This window comes from Capricornis sumatraensis, chromosome 1 (genome assembly GCF_032405125.1).
Source record: "Capricornis sumatraensis isolate serow.1 chromosome 1, serow.2, whole genome shotgun sequence".
In the NCBI taxonomy this organism is placed as follows: domain Eukaryota; kingdom Metazoa; phylum Chordata; class Mammalia; order Artiodactyla; family Bovidae; genus Capricornis; species Capricornis sumatraensis.
In genome coordinates, this window is record NC_091069.1 from 187,468,258 (window position 1) to 187,482,766 (window position 14,509).

Genomic DNA, 14,509 nt, shown 5'->3' on the forward strand with positions numbered 1-14,509 from the left:
GATGATGTAATTAGTCATCGAGCTGGGCCTAACAGAAGCAAACCTCCAAATCACCCACCTCTCCTCCCCATTATATGAATTTACTAGAAAACATAATCGTGCGTGCATGCTAAGTCCCTTCAGTCGTGTCTGACTCTTTGCAACTCCTTGAACTGTAGCCCACCAGACTCCTGTGTCCATGGGATTCTCCAGGCAAGAATACTGGAATGGGTTGCCATGCCCTCCTCTGGGGAATCTTCCAGACCCAACCCATGTCTCTTATGTCTCCTGCACTGGCAGGCGAGTTCTTTACCATCTGGGAAGCCTCTAGAAAATATAAACATTCTAGTTCAAATAAGATCCCAACCTAATAAAAATGCCCCCAATATAAAGTATAACCCCCTTGTTCAGTCAGTTCCTCTTTTCCACAGAGAAATTAAAATCCCTTTATAAGTAAAACTGCCACTTATCTTTTCCTACTTTTACCCTAGCCTCAGGGCTTTGTTTGGAGGTCTAACAGAAGCTACAACCTGGGGGCCTCTGAACCTGGAGCTTTGGTATCTTCAAAGCTGGAGTTCTCCATTGAGAACTCCAATATATTAATATCTAATATCTCCAAGATATTAATATCTTGTGTCATATATTTCACATTCCAGGGAACAGTAAGAGCATAAAATACCATAACACCAGTCCCGCCCAAACACAGTTTAGCACCATGTTACTCTCCAGAGAAGGCAATGGCACCCCACTCCAGTACTCTTGACTGGAAAATCCCATGGATGGAGGAGCCTGGTAGGCTGCAGTCCATGGGGTCTCTAAGAGTCGGACACGACTGAGCGAGTTCCCTTTCACTTTTCACTTTCATGCATTGGAGAAGGAAATGGCAACCCACCCCAGTGTTCTTGCCTGGAGAATCCCAGGGATGGGGGAGCCTGGTGGGCTGCTGTCTATGGGGTCGCACAGAGTCGGACACGACTGAAGTGACTTAGCCGTAGCAGTACTCTCCAGAGCCAGTATGAGCATTGCAGCTTCTTGTCACTGAAGCACCAACCCCATGTGAAGCCTTTCCCTGAGAGACAGCAGCATTTGGCAAGCCCAGTACTTGTCTAGGACACAACCTAGACCCGTATCACTCTTGTCAGCTTGAATCCATAGCAGAGATTTAGGGTCATCCCTGGTAAACAAAATGGAAGAGGGGCTTACAGAGCATGGTTTTAACTTCTTCGTGATATCAATTCTGTTGTCTAATTTAAAACCCAGGTGGGAGACATTCTATCAATAACCCTTGATTCCTGTCTCCCAGGAGAAATTCCACCGCCTTTGCAGGTGACCTCTCAGGAGTTTCAGATACCGCTGTCTACTGATGCTATTTATACCTTTTCAAAGTTGGGCCATTCTTTTCTTTTTGAGCTCCTTTTCCTCCCTTTCATTTCTAAACTTGTATTCAAGACCTCTAGGTTTCCATTTTCAGAATTCTGAAGTAATCTCATGTCCCTGCTAGCCCTGTTTTTCTGCCCATCCCATTTGTGAACTGATAGGGGTCTCTCTGGAGACAGTCTCCATACCTTTGTTAAAAACTTTTTATTTTATATTGGACCATAATTGACTAACAATGTAATGTTAGTTTCAGGTGTACAGCAGAGGGATTCTGTTATACATATACATGTATCTATTCTGTTTAAAATTACTTTCCCATTTAGTTTATTACAGAATACTGAGCAGAGTTCCCTGTGCTATATGGTAGGTTCTTGTTGGTTATCTGTATTAAATATAGCAGTATATACACATCCAATCCTCGGGTTCCCCAGTGGCTTAGCAGGTAAAGAATCTGCCCGCAATGCAGGAGACACAGGAGACTCAGGTTTGTTCCCTGGATTGGGAAGATTTCCCTGGAGGTGGAAATGGCAAGCCACTTTAGTATTCTTGCCTGGAGAAACCCATGGACAGAGGAGCCTGGCAGCTACAGTCCCATGGGGTCGCAAAGAGTCAGACACGACTGAGGGACTGCTCATGCGTGCACACACACATGCATTAATCCCAAATTCCCAGTGCATACCATCTTTCAAGTAAGTGCCTATCATTTTTTATATAAACTCACCAGCAAAGTATTCCTGGACTTACATTCCCCCAAAGATTCCTGCCCTAGAATTTCCAAGTATTGATACTTGGTATAACCTCATTTACTCTTATGAGTAAGAGAATTGTCTTCTTCCCTCACCTCTTTTTCCACTGTAGCAAAACCTAGCTCTTCTTCTGCAGGTTATTATTTCGCTCTGGTATTCCCTAGCCATCTTCATGCAGAGTTGTCAAGATTCAAATCTTACTCTTGGGTTGTTCCTGTTCCAATACTGTGTAATTCTAACCCTATTTGTTGGGATCTGATAGCCTTTTCCCGATGTTCATACCACGATGATAAGTTCAAAGACGTTTTTCTCAAGCTGACCATATTACCCCAAATTTCTAGCTCTAAATCATGAAAAGTAGAGTGGGTTTGTTTTTTGTTTGTCCACACCCCAATTCCCGAAGCCGGTCTTATGCTGACTGTAGGTTTTTCCCGCAGCATGGAAGAAATCTGATTCCTGGCACCAGATGTTCTAGGAACTAGGTTTATCAGTTTCTAATTTGGCTGTGTTATTTGTTGTACAGAAGATGGTATTGGCCATATAGGGAGGACTTCCATAGTTGTTAATTGATGAATTCTGCTACTTTGGGGTTGATTCTTTACCCTAGGGTCCCGAGATATACCACCAGGGCAATTAATATCCAGTCTTTTTGTCCTCACTGAGAAACAAGGAAGTGATAAACTGGAATAATCAACACCATAATTCCTACCACCATGATTAATCTCTCTAAAACCCTATTATTGCTACTTACCATAAACCTTGTAGTTCTATTTGATTTCTTAAACTATGTAAATTTATTAGTATGATGGAAAACAGATTACTTAAAATCTTGAATACCATTGCTGTGACAATCATGAAGAGATCTTTTCCTATACCTACTGATACTAAATTCTATCCCAGAACAGAAACCTTGCTTTCTCCATGTAGGACTTTGCCCAGGACAAATAGAGCTGTTCTTGCTGTTTGAGATTCAGAATGAACCTACCCGGAAACCTCAGCCCCTAGATGTGGTCTGCTCACCCAGATGTTGGCTGCACCAGACGTTTGTCATATTTCCCATGAGTTATATGGAGAGCCTTGTTTCCAGCCCAGAGTCCTACTGCCATTCTTTATTCCCAAGACAAATGCACAGAGGATTCTCCAAGCCAACAGACTTAACACAATTTAGGTCTTAAGCTCCACTCTTTTCTGATCCCTTATCCTAAAGTAAGCTAGGTTGGGCCAGTTAGAGCCCCCATAAACTCTCGTGCCTTTCTCCCCACCCCCAAGTACTCAGGGCCCCAAAAGACCAGGTCACCCGTTTCCAGCCTCCTCTCTGGGCCCTGGCCGTGCTTAACCTCTTTGGGCAGAAGGAGCCAAACCAGCTGCTCAGAGGGAAGCATGAAGGAGAGCATTGGGGAAGAGAACTTTCATTCCTTCTGTCACCAGCACAGGTTGGTGATGGCTGCAGGGTGCCCTCCTGAGGACTCGGGGGATGAAGTCTGAGTTGTCCTGTCTTCTGGTTGTGTTCTAAACCTGTTATGCACATACATTCACAAGGAGTGGACATTCTCCATTTTATTTTTTCCAAAAATGCTTTGTGATCTTGAGTTGAGCTGTTTTAGTCCCTGTTGAATGTGTTATTAATCTGTATACGGAACTACTGGTCGATTTTACTTTTGTTACTATTTTGTACTTGTGTAATTGCGGCCTTTTTACCCAGCAGCTGTAGAGGTGGCATGGACTGTCGTCATGGTGATAACAGTGGCAGTTTATTTTTCCCTCTCGGGTGTTCCCTTCTCCTTTCTAAGTGGGCCAGGGCCAAAAAAATATTTGAGAACCACTGGCTTAGATGTTAGAGTGTGACAACATTTGTCCTTGTGTAATTTTAGATTCCTGGGGCTGTATTATCCAAACATGGTAAAAGGTACAGATAAACAGGACAGTCTTCTTCAGGTTTGGTAATAGGCCAGGGGTGACTTCCTTCATGTGTAAGGGCATGGTTTTGAAGTTGTTAGCACGTCTGCTGACCTGTTTAGTCAACCATAAGATAGATTTTTTTTCTCCAAGTATCTCAGAGGAGATGATATAATAGCCATTTTATTGATTTTTTTTCAAGACATATTGCTACATTTACTTCATTTCTCTATATATTCTTTCCAAGTTATTGGAAAGTTGCAAGCTTTATCACATTTCGCCCCCAGATACTTCAGTGTGCATCTCAAAAGACTGAGGACATTCTTCTACATAGTCTAAGAAAATTAACTTTTATTCAGTAATACTCAGAATTCCCCAGCTGTCTTTTATAACTGATATCAGTATTGTTTTTGATCTAGGATTTAAGAATCGTACATCAAGCTTATTGTTACATCTCTTATCTCAGACAAGAATCTGCCCACCTTGCCCTCCTCCCCCCAGTAACACTTACTTTTTTTTTTTTTTGAAGAGTCCTGGCCAGGTGTTTTGTAGTTGACTTTTTTAGGGTACATATTTAAAGGTTATGTAGAAACACAAACATAGAGAAATGCTGACCTTAGGCGTGGAAATTCCCTATGTTGTGGGTTTTCTCACCTCATATCCATGTTATTTTGTTGACCTTAAAACACTGGTGAAAGAACAGAGTGAGTCAAATGGAGAGGTTTGTGCATGTTTGAAGAGAAGGGTTTTGAGGGACTTACAGTTTTTAGCACAGCTTACTAAATAGTTGATTTTTTACTATTTATGGATGATTTTTGCTACATTCAATTTTTAAATTTATGCTTAACAAAGGTTAGCACTGTCAGATATTAGAGAAAATGGCAGTCCCCTGTATCTCCACCAATTCTACTTTTAGAACTTGTGCCCCTAAATTTGATAACATTTCAAATTTTTATTTTTAGAAACTGTTGCCAGGCAGAAACAGTGCTAACCATCCATTCAAACGGGTTTGAGCACGTCTCTTGTTTGGTTTAGAAATCCAAAAGGCATCCAGATATTTTTCCAGATATTCTTTAAATGCCAGAACCTGTCCACTCAATCTCCCTTGAACCTCTTTTGGTTCCCAGAACAGGGAATTATAGCCTGTCCTTGTCATTTGCTATAGCAATTACAAGAAATACCAAGATTAGGAATATGTTTTATGTTTGAAATGGTTTCTAATCTGCTCAAAGTAGTAGTAAACTAAAATAAAGACTTATTTCCAACTTCCAGTAATATGGTAGAACTTAAATAAACCTCAGCCTGTCTATCCTTTTCTTACTAACTGGCTGACTATGCTTTGTCTCAGAGTTTGTCCAAGGAAGGCCAGTACTAAGGAAAGTCAGCAGTATGTTGGAAAGTAGGTCTTTTGGGATTTCTTTGTATGCAGAACTCAAGGGACACCACATCTAGTGACTTAAAGCCCCCTCTGGTCTTTGCCAGTGGGCACCCTGACAAGTTAGGAGTAATCAGGGGAGTAGAGACCACACGTGCTCTATTTTGCCAACATCATCTTTAAATTGACATGTCCCTCTGTCTTCTTTCCTGGTATTCTACTCTCCGCCACAACCAAAGAGCAGAACAGGCAGGTGTCTCGGGCTCCCCCTGCCACCATTCTTGGAACTACACAGTATGTATCCCTTCCTCCAGAGGAAAAGGAGGTGAGGTGGTAGTGGTCTGAGAAAGGAACAGTGACCCAATGTTGGTGGCAGAGAGAGCAGTAAGCTGAGGGATGACGCTTCTTTGTAGGATTATGGCTCTGGGAATCCTGAAAAGTCTCTCAATCATGGCCGTGTACATCCGCACCACATTTGTTTACAAGTGCTATGAGAGGCTCTAGAGACATGGGCTGGCACTGGGACATAGCCCAAGGATGTGCCACGTGGAGGCAGATGTTAGTGTTCTGGTCAACTTGCATCATGAGACACAACCTTCCATGTACAGTAAGATCATGGCTGTCAGGCCTAACCAAATAAGGTCTGCCCTGAGGTCAGGCCTGCTCGCTGATTTGGGACAGATGAGTCTGCTCTAGAGGAAGGTAATGAAAATGAAACTGAAGAAAGTGGAGAGGAAAACCCCAAAACAAAACCTTAACACCACACCTAAGAGAAGCACGCAGAGCCTCTGTGTGAAGCCAAAGACGCAGGACTGGCTTCGTCTCTCCCCGGTCAGACCGCACTGTAACTGATTGGCAGTTTCTTTAACATTCAGTGTCTATTACATAAATGCTGTATTACATAAATGTATGTATTCGCCACAAAGGCTGTGGCGAATTGAAACTTTGACAATCATGAGGCACCAAAGGAAAGGCTTATTAGACAAGGTGGGTTTTGTCTTTCTGAAAAAATTCCTTTTGACTCCAACTGTCATTTATCGTAACATTCAACAAAAGTGTTTTCCTTTGTTTTGCTCCTCTGCGCTGAAATAGTGAAGTTCACTGCCAGCACTGGCATCGTAGCTGCCTTGGACAGAATCCACAGGCCTGTACTTGTGGGCAGGAAACAGATTTTGTCAGACGGAATTATTATTTCTCTTGAATGGGTTAGTTTGTCTACTTTTTTCTATTTTGAAACAATTGGGTTATTTCTTGAAAGGCTGCTTCTGCACCATCACAGAAGAAAGATTTTCTAAAGCTTGAAGAAATCTTAGTGTTAACTCAGTGGTGCTGTTTGACCAGGACAGGAGCTGCCTTTTTTGAGGGCCAGGCCCCAAGGCATGTAGGATCCTAGGTCCGCAACTAGGGATCAAATGTAGCGTGGAGTCCTGACCACTGGGCCAGGGCTGTTTAAATAGAAACAACTGAAATAATGCATAACAAGAGTAGCTTGATACATTTTCACAAATGGTACAGGTATTTAGATCAAGACCTAGAATTTATGAGTGAGGAGACTCTGCTACTGCTACTGCTAAGTCGCTTCAGTCGTGTCTGACTCTGTGCGACCCCAGAGACAGCAGCCCACCAGGCTCCCCCACCCCTGGGATTCTCCAGGCAAGAACACTGGAGTGGGTTGCCATTTCCTTCTCCAATGCATGAAAGTGAAAAGTGAAAGGGAAGTCGCTCAGTCGTGTCCGACTTCACAACCGCATGGACTGCAGCCTACCAGGCCCCTCCATCCATGGGATTTTCCAGTCAAGAGTACTGGAGTGGGTTGCCGTTGCCTTCTCCGAGGAGACTCTACATGTCCCCTAAAGAGGCACCACCCCTAGAGACAGGAGTAACCACCATCCTGACTTGAAACTCCATAGAATAATTCTGTTTCCTTTTGAATGTTATTGTAAATGGGGTCATGTAGTATCTGGCTTTTTTTATTTTTGTGAGACTCCCTGTTAAAGCTTGATTGTAATTTCTTCCTTCTCATTTCTGAGTACTGAGATTTTGTTTGGGATTATATTGAGCCTATAGATAAATTTGAGAAGAATTAATATCTTTGTAGTATCAAGCCTTCCAGCCTGTGAACTGATGTATTCTTCTATTTATTTAGAATTCTTCGATTTTCCTCCGGGTTTTATAGTTCAGTTTAGCTACCTTGCATGTCTTTTATTGGATGTGTTCCTGGGTATTTGATGCTATCTGTTGCTATTTTAATTTCACATTGTTTAGGTTACTGTGTATGTAAGTCATTCTTTTTATGTACTTGCCTTGTAGCCAGTGATCTTGGTAAGTTAGCTTATTGATTCTCATACTTGGTGGATACTTTCATATTTTCTATGTACCCACCTTGGCAATAAGTGATTGAGTTATTTTTCCTTCTCGTTTTTCCTTTTATTCATTTTTCTTAACTTTCTGCACTGGAGGAGTTTCCTAGTAAGAAAAGAAACTATGAAATTAAGTTGGTTGATTTGTGAACATCCTATCTAAATTTTAAAAGGTGTTATGGTGGTCTACAGAGCAACACATTGTACTTTGTAGTGCATGCCCACGAATATAGACATATCTTATGAGCCAGCCAACCCGTCTTTCCTGCCCCTGACAAGTGGAGACTCTCATTTGTGTATGGATCCTTAACAGAGTTCTGATAGTCAAGTAGAGGTCCAGAGAGCTCACTCACAGTGTTCTTGTCTCAGAGGTAGCATTTACGAGGGAATTGTCAAGCAGCAGCTTCAGGAGGGGCGGGGCATTTGGGGGTGCACGAGGGTATCCACAGCAACAGTGTGGCATCTAACTGGTCAGTGACTGGCTGTAGAACCCCTCTTCCACAGTGCCTTCAGCTATCTGAAAAGATTTTGATTAGCTGGACAATAGAAGGGGGAATGAGATCTTATTAGATGGAATACTAGGATGGGAGGCAAGGACTAAGAAGTAGAAACCACTAGAATCAAGAGATGTTTGTTGCCAGTAGAAGTGAGGGAAGGAACCTGAGCATTTGGGGGACCTAGAAACAGGAGAAAGTGTAAGTCCTTGAGTGGCTTCAGATGTGCCAGGCACGTCAGCAGCTAGAGAGTACAGAGTACTCAAGGATACAGACCCCGAGAACTGGCAAGTAGCATTCCTCTACTTCTCTGCGGTTGTCTTCTTTCTCCGTCTCTTTCCCTATTTGTTTTAATCCCTTTTTGATTTAGTCCTTTTTGCTCAGATTCCATTTGGGTGGCAATATAATGGAATGACTGACAACTGATTGGTATACTGACCACTTAGAGCTAGGAGACTTTGCCAGATTACCTTTTGAGCCTTGATTTTTCTCATCTCTAAAATGGAGACAATGAAAGCAGCTTTCTCACTGGGTTCGGAAGATTGGATAAAATAATTTTAAGTAAACTAGCCACGGCCAATAAGGGATCATCTGGTTGCCTCTTTCTTGGTCTACCTGGTTCTTTTCCAGAGGTATTAGTTATCCATTGTTCTTTTGTTCTAGAACACTCTCTCTTAATCAGGTGTACTGTGGTATTTTTGTTGTTTTCATTGAAAACAGGGTTTATGTCCTCTTTTTGATGAACATAGTGGGTGAGTGGATTATCGCCCATTTCTGTCAGTGTGGTAGATGACTGAGATGGGGTAGATGACAGGTGGGGGCGCTCTTCCTTCCTTTCCTCCCCAGTATCAGCAGCTTCAAGACCTTAAGCCATTCCTTTAACTCCTCTGGGCCTCAGGGTCCTTATCCATAACTGTAAAGGCCTAAATTAAGTGGACTATCAGACAGACTCTAGTCCAACTCTAATTACATTTATCGGAAGATGCTAAAAGTCAGATCCCTCACTAAATTATGCATGCCATGAGGAAAAGGACCACCATGTCTATTTTGTTTACCAGCGTATCCCTAGCACCTTCAGGAACCTGACCCATGGAAGATGCTCAACAAATGAATCAATGGATGATTGAATGAAAGAAATCTTTACAATAAGGAAGGTGGCCCATATTTGCCAGAAATTGTTCATAGGACATCGTTGGCTTTATGGGTCCGTCTTCTGTAACTGAGCTTAATTAAACTCAAGTTTTCTGTTGTAGAAAATGTTTATCAATTCAAATAGTCAAACAGCTTTTTTTTTTCTTCAACTTCTTCAGGAGTTCATGCTCCTCTTGTAATTGCGATTCATTGCCATGGTTTATAGTCCTCAGTCTCTGTCATGGTTTAGTAAGTCACCTGTGTGAAGGTAAGTACTCTATTTTTGAAACCATAGTGTATGATTATACAACATCATAGCACCATCTGCAAGGTGCTGTGCCATCTTATTTCTCAAGGCAGCATGATATATCTCATTTTACAAAGGGGGACAGGTTAAAAGTTACAAGCATTCCTTGGCTTCTACTTTCCTGCTTAAAACACACATATATGACTGTCAGCCTCTTTCATACATCCTCTGACCCAGCAACCTCTCTGTGGAGACTGAGCCTCCTTCCTTACCCCTCACACGGCCCCCTCCTGGCTTTCCTGTCCATTATCTGTGAAACTTCCAAATCTCATTCCTGCCACATTCCACTCTCTTCTCCTTCTTTCAAATGGTCGACTCCCAAGGGGTGGGGGGGAATATGACTAACATCATGTTTAGCCTTGAAAGGTAAATGTGGACCCTGGCATCAAATTTTAAAAATTAATTGGAAATATAACCCCTGAATCTTAGTAGAGCTTGAAGGGAAAAATTGAAGGCAAAAGGAGAAGACAGCAGAGGATGAGATGGTTGGATAGTATCACTGACTCAATAGACATGAGTTTGAGCAAACTCCAGGAGGTAATGAAGGTCAGGGAAACCTGGTGTGCTACAGTCCATGGGGTTGCAGAGTCAGATGCAACTTAGTGACTAAACAATGATACTACAAACTGGGGAGCTAATAGACAACATAAATTTGTTTCTCACTGTTTTGGAAGCTAGAAGTTTGAGATCATGGTACCGAGGGCTCCCCTTCATAGACTTGTGTCCTCAGATACCTCTGCCCTCGTGATCTAATCATCTTCCAAAGGCCCCTCCCCCTAATATCACATAGGACATTAGAATTTCAACATATGAATTTGGGAGGTTACAACAGTTCAAACCACAGCACTCAGTTACTTCTTGAACTCCTCCTTTGGATAGAGAACATAAGATTCCAGGTATAGGACAGTTATGGTATGATAGAAGGTACCAGATAATGTGGAGCCAAAATGGTGTGGTACATACTAGGAATGCCATGTAGATTTAAGGAAATTAAGACATCAGAATTGGGCTTCCCAGGTGGCACTAGTGGTAAAGAATCCACCTGCCAGTGCAGGAGATGTAAGAAACATGGGTTTCTTCCCTGTGTTGGGAAGATCCTCTGGAGAAGAGAGTGACAACCCACTCCAATATTCTTGCCTGGAGAATTCCATGGGCTGAGGCACCTCATGGGCTTATATAGTCCATGGGGCCTCAAAGAGTCAGACACAACTGAGCGCCCACAGATACCAGAATTAGCCAAAACTTAAAACTTTCAAAATCGGTATATGGTATTTCTGAATACATTATAAAAGTTTGCTTTCTGGAAAACTTTGGTTTACCCTCTGGTATTAATCTTATCAGTAGAACTGAAAACTTTTATAATACCGTGAAAATGTCAAAACGTTTCTGAAGCCTGAAATGAGAAAACTGAACAATGCCATTACTGTTCACTCTCCAAACTTAGGAGAGACAGTGATTATAAATGATTTTCTTTAAATAAAGTCAGGAAAGTACTTTCTAGGACATGTAACTGCTGCTTACGTTGGGGCATCATCACCAGTCCAAAACTTTTATGGCAGAAAACGGGTAAGAGGAGAAGCAATGACCCAGGAGCAGTGCCGAGAACCAGAACATCCCCTGCATACCCGACTCTCCCTTCTCGTTTACCAGCAACATTCTAACAAGAGCAAGCTTAGCCATTTTCTGTGTCTGAATGTCTGAAAACATTTGATAGCAATTGAGGGTTGGCTGCCATGATGTCACCATCAAAAAAATCACGAGAGAGACTCTAATGACTTCTAAATATAATCTGCCAGTTCCGAACTTATTTTGTGTGTTTGGGAAAAGCAGTTGGCGTTTTGTAGGAAAGGAATTATGAAAACCTGCCCTTGCCAGTCAGTCACTGGCAGGACTTTGCTTTATAAACTTGTCGTCTGTGATCAAGTCTCCAGGCTCATTTGTTCACTTCTGAGTCCAGAATTCAGGGTTGGAGGAAGCACCTGAGAAACCAGTTGGCAGGAAGATTGTTCAGTCGTAGAAAAGAATTGTCATTTCACTAATTCTGCCTAATATAAATCACTAAGAAAACCAAGCTTCTGGAAGATGGCTCAGGAGTAAACATTGAGTGCAACAGAAAAACTCGGTGGGTCACCAGAGCACTAAGCACTGTTAGCCATTTAATGAGAACTTCGATCCAGTGGGTGACAGCTGGTAGAGAAGTTAACTGGTTCCTTTCCCTCTCCCTCCCAGACTCCCAGCAGAAAGTAGCAATTCTAGCCCATAGCCAGAAAACAGTCCTTACAGTACAGCGTCTTCTAAGAGTTTGCTCTTCTACTTTGGGTAAAGCACCCTCTTTAAAATGAGTTAGCCCCTAGATACATTTGAAAAACTCTTAACTCCTCTGCCATCTCAGCATCACATATGGAACGTTCGATCGACTTCCAGACAAAGCAGCAGCTCTGTGTACTATCAATTTAGGAAGAGTAATTGGCACCATTGGAAGGATTGGTTATGAGCGCCTGCCCTTCCTGGTAGGACACTGGAAAGGCATGAAGCAGACACAAGCATGGAGGTTTTCCAGGCCTCCCGTATGCAGCTAGCCTCTCATTTGTGGTTTGGGGTCCGTTGTTGTATTCCTCTGCTTTTGAAAATTTGAGATTGACATGTACACACTGCTGTATTTAAAGTGGATAACCAATAAGGACCTACTATGTAGCACAGGGAAGTCTGCTCAATGTTATGTGGCAGTCTGGATGGGAGGGAAGTTTGGGGGAGAATGGATGAATGTATATGTATGGCTGAGTCCCTTTGCTGTACACTTGAAATGATCACAACATTGTGAATCTGCTGTACTCCAATATAAAGTTTAAAAGTTTTTGGAGTGCCCCTAAAGATTGGGTATTTCTTACTCAGAGCTAATATTTAGAGTTGCTTGAGGAAGGACTTTAAAATCATAGTTTTTAAGTCATATTTAATTTGTATATACCCCTCTTTTTTTTTTTTTTTTTTTGCCATGGCAATTTTAAGCCTTAGATAAGCTAACATGTAATGTAATGTCTACCAGTATATTTTTGGGTGTTTTGTCCTTTTCAGAAACAGAATTGTTCTTGTCTGCAATCCTTAGTATTCTTATCACACCTGTGTTTTTCTTGAAGCACCATCACCTACAGGATCTTTAAGGGCTTCAGAGCCTCCAGGCAGTGGACCCAACACAGAAAAAGCTTGTGGGGGTGGGGGTAGGGGGGAACCTTGGCTAATTTAAAGCATCAGATGATGATTTCTGACTTTAAAGAGCTTTTCATTGGTTTTAGATGGAAGGCTCTGTGTTAAGTGTTTGGCTTCCTCTGGCGTGTGACTGGACATGAGTTCCAAGAACAATCAGTTAGTATAGGGTTTGCAGAAGGAAGCATTGTGCTCCCTGTTAATCACTGTCCTCTCTGTCCCTCCCCTCATCCCTCTTCTGATTTCAGTGGTGCTTCATGCCCCACCTCCAACCAAGATCAAACGGGAGCTGCACAGCCCCTCCTCTGAGCTGTCATCCTGTAGCCACGAGCAGGCTCTCGGTGCTAATTATGGAGAAAAGTGCCTCTACAACTATTGGTAAGTGGAGCCAGAGCAAGGCTGGCCAGGAAGTGGCCAGCACGTTGATTGTTTCCAGTATTATTCAGCAGACGCTCAGTGTAGCGCACCCGTCTCTGGTGGCAGTATAATGATCCTCTAGCTGTAGCCAGTCCAAATGGGCTTTGTCTGCATGTAACGTGCAGAACTGTTCAATCAGCCCTTCAGGGGACTGATTTCATGGGGCCCTGAGCCCTCCCAAGGGAAAGAACCCTGAATGCTGGGCTATTTGCTCTGTGGCTTCAAGGGAGGGACTATATGCTCCTTTGTGTCTATCATATGTTAATGTGAACTTTAAGCACCAAAGAAGTAATCTTCACATCAGAATATATGAAGAAAATCCCCATGCCAGTGCCCTTTACTTAAGAATATCCACGCCCCAGGAATGAAGCTTTAATTTTAAATCATTCTTTGCTCTAGAAGATAAACATAGATCTGCCTGAAAAGGGGAGGAGAAGCTTTGTTAAGTGATGTTACAGCAGAAATTTGTCTTTTAAAGGTTCTTGTTCCTGGGAACCCTGGAATTCTTGGGAGAGGGGGCCAGAAAACTCCCCCAGGACCTAATTTCTCCCCTCATCCATCCACCCCTGCACACGCATACATGGAGAATTCTTTTAGAAAAGGGGAAAAAGGAAACCGGAAGCTGAGGCTAAAATTATCTTTGAGAAGAATCACTAGAAGTGTTAAACAAGTCCCTGTGACGCAGTGTGTTTGTCACTTTTCAGAGGTACAAATATTCCCTCGGGGCTGCCAGCAATTTAACTATGTTAATGCTGTCATTTCCTGGCAACCGTGGGATGCAACCTCGAGTTCTGTTGGACCTGGTGACCACGCTAATGGCTTCATTGCGGCTAAATGGTTCCTTCTCTTTTTCTGTTTACAGTGCCTATGATAGGAAGCCTCCCTCTGGGTTCAAGCCATTAACCCCTCCTACCACCCCCCTGTCTCCCACCCATCAGAATTCCCTATTTCCCCCACCTCAGGCAACTCTGCCCACCTCGGCGGCACATGCCCCTGCAGCTGGCCCAGTCCCAGGTGTGGGCCCCACCCCCACCCCTCATTCGCTTCCGGAACCTGGACCACAGCAGCAAACCTTTGCGGTCCCCCGGCCACCACATCAGCCCTTGCAGATGCCAAAGATGATGCCTGAAAACCAGTATCCATCAGAACAGAGGTGGGTGCTGATCTGGGCTTCCTTTACCACCTCCTCCCACCTCTCTAACTCCCAGGGAGAAAGGGAAGTAGTA

At 43.0% G+C, this 14,509-nt stretch overlaps 1 protein-coding gene across 1 annotated transcript in view; it reads left to right on the plus strand.

The window, feature by feature from the left end:
• The window catches only part of ETV5 (ETS variant transcription factor 5), a 53,654-nt gene that overhangs the window by 11,229 nt on the left and 27,916 nt on the right, over window positions 1-14,509 (plus strand). The window contains exons 5-6 of the mRNA XM_068973494.1: window positions 13,115-13,244; window positions 14,146-14,436. Of these exons, the coding sequence (XP_068829595.1) occupies window positions 13,115-13,244; window positions 14,146-14,436 (421 nt within the window). The remainder of the gene's footprint in view (window positions 1-13,114; window positions 13,245-14,145; window positions 14,437-14,509) is intronic.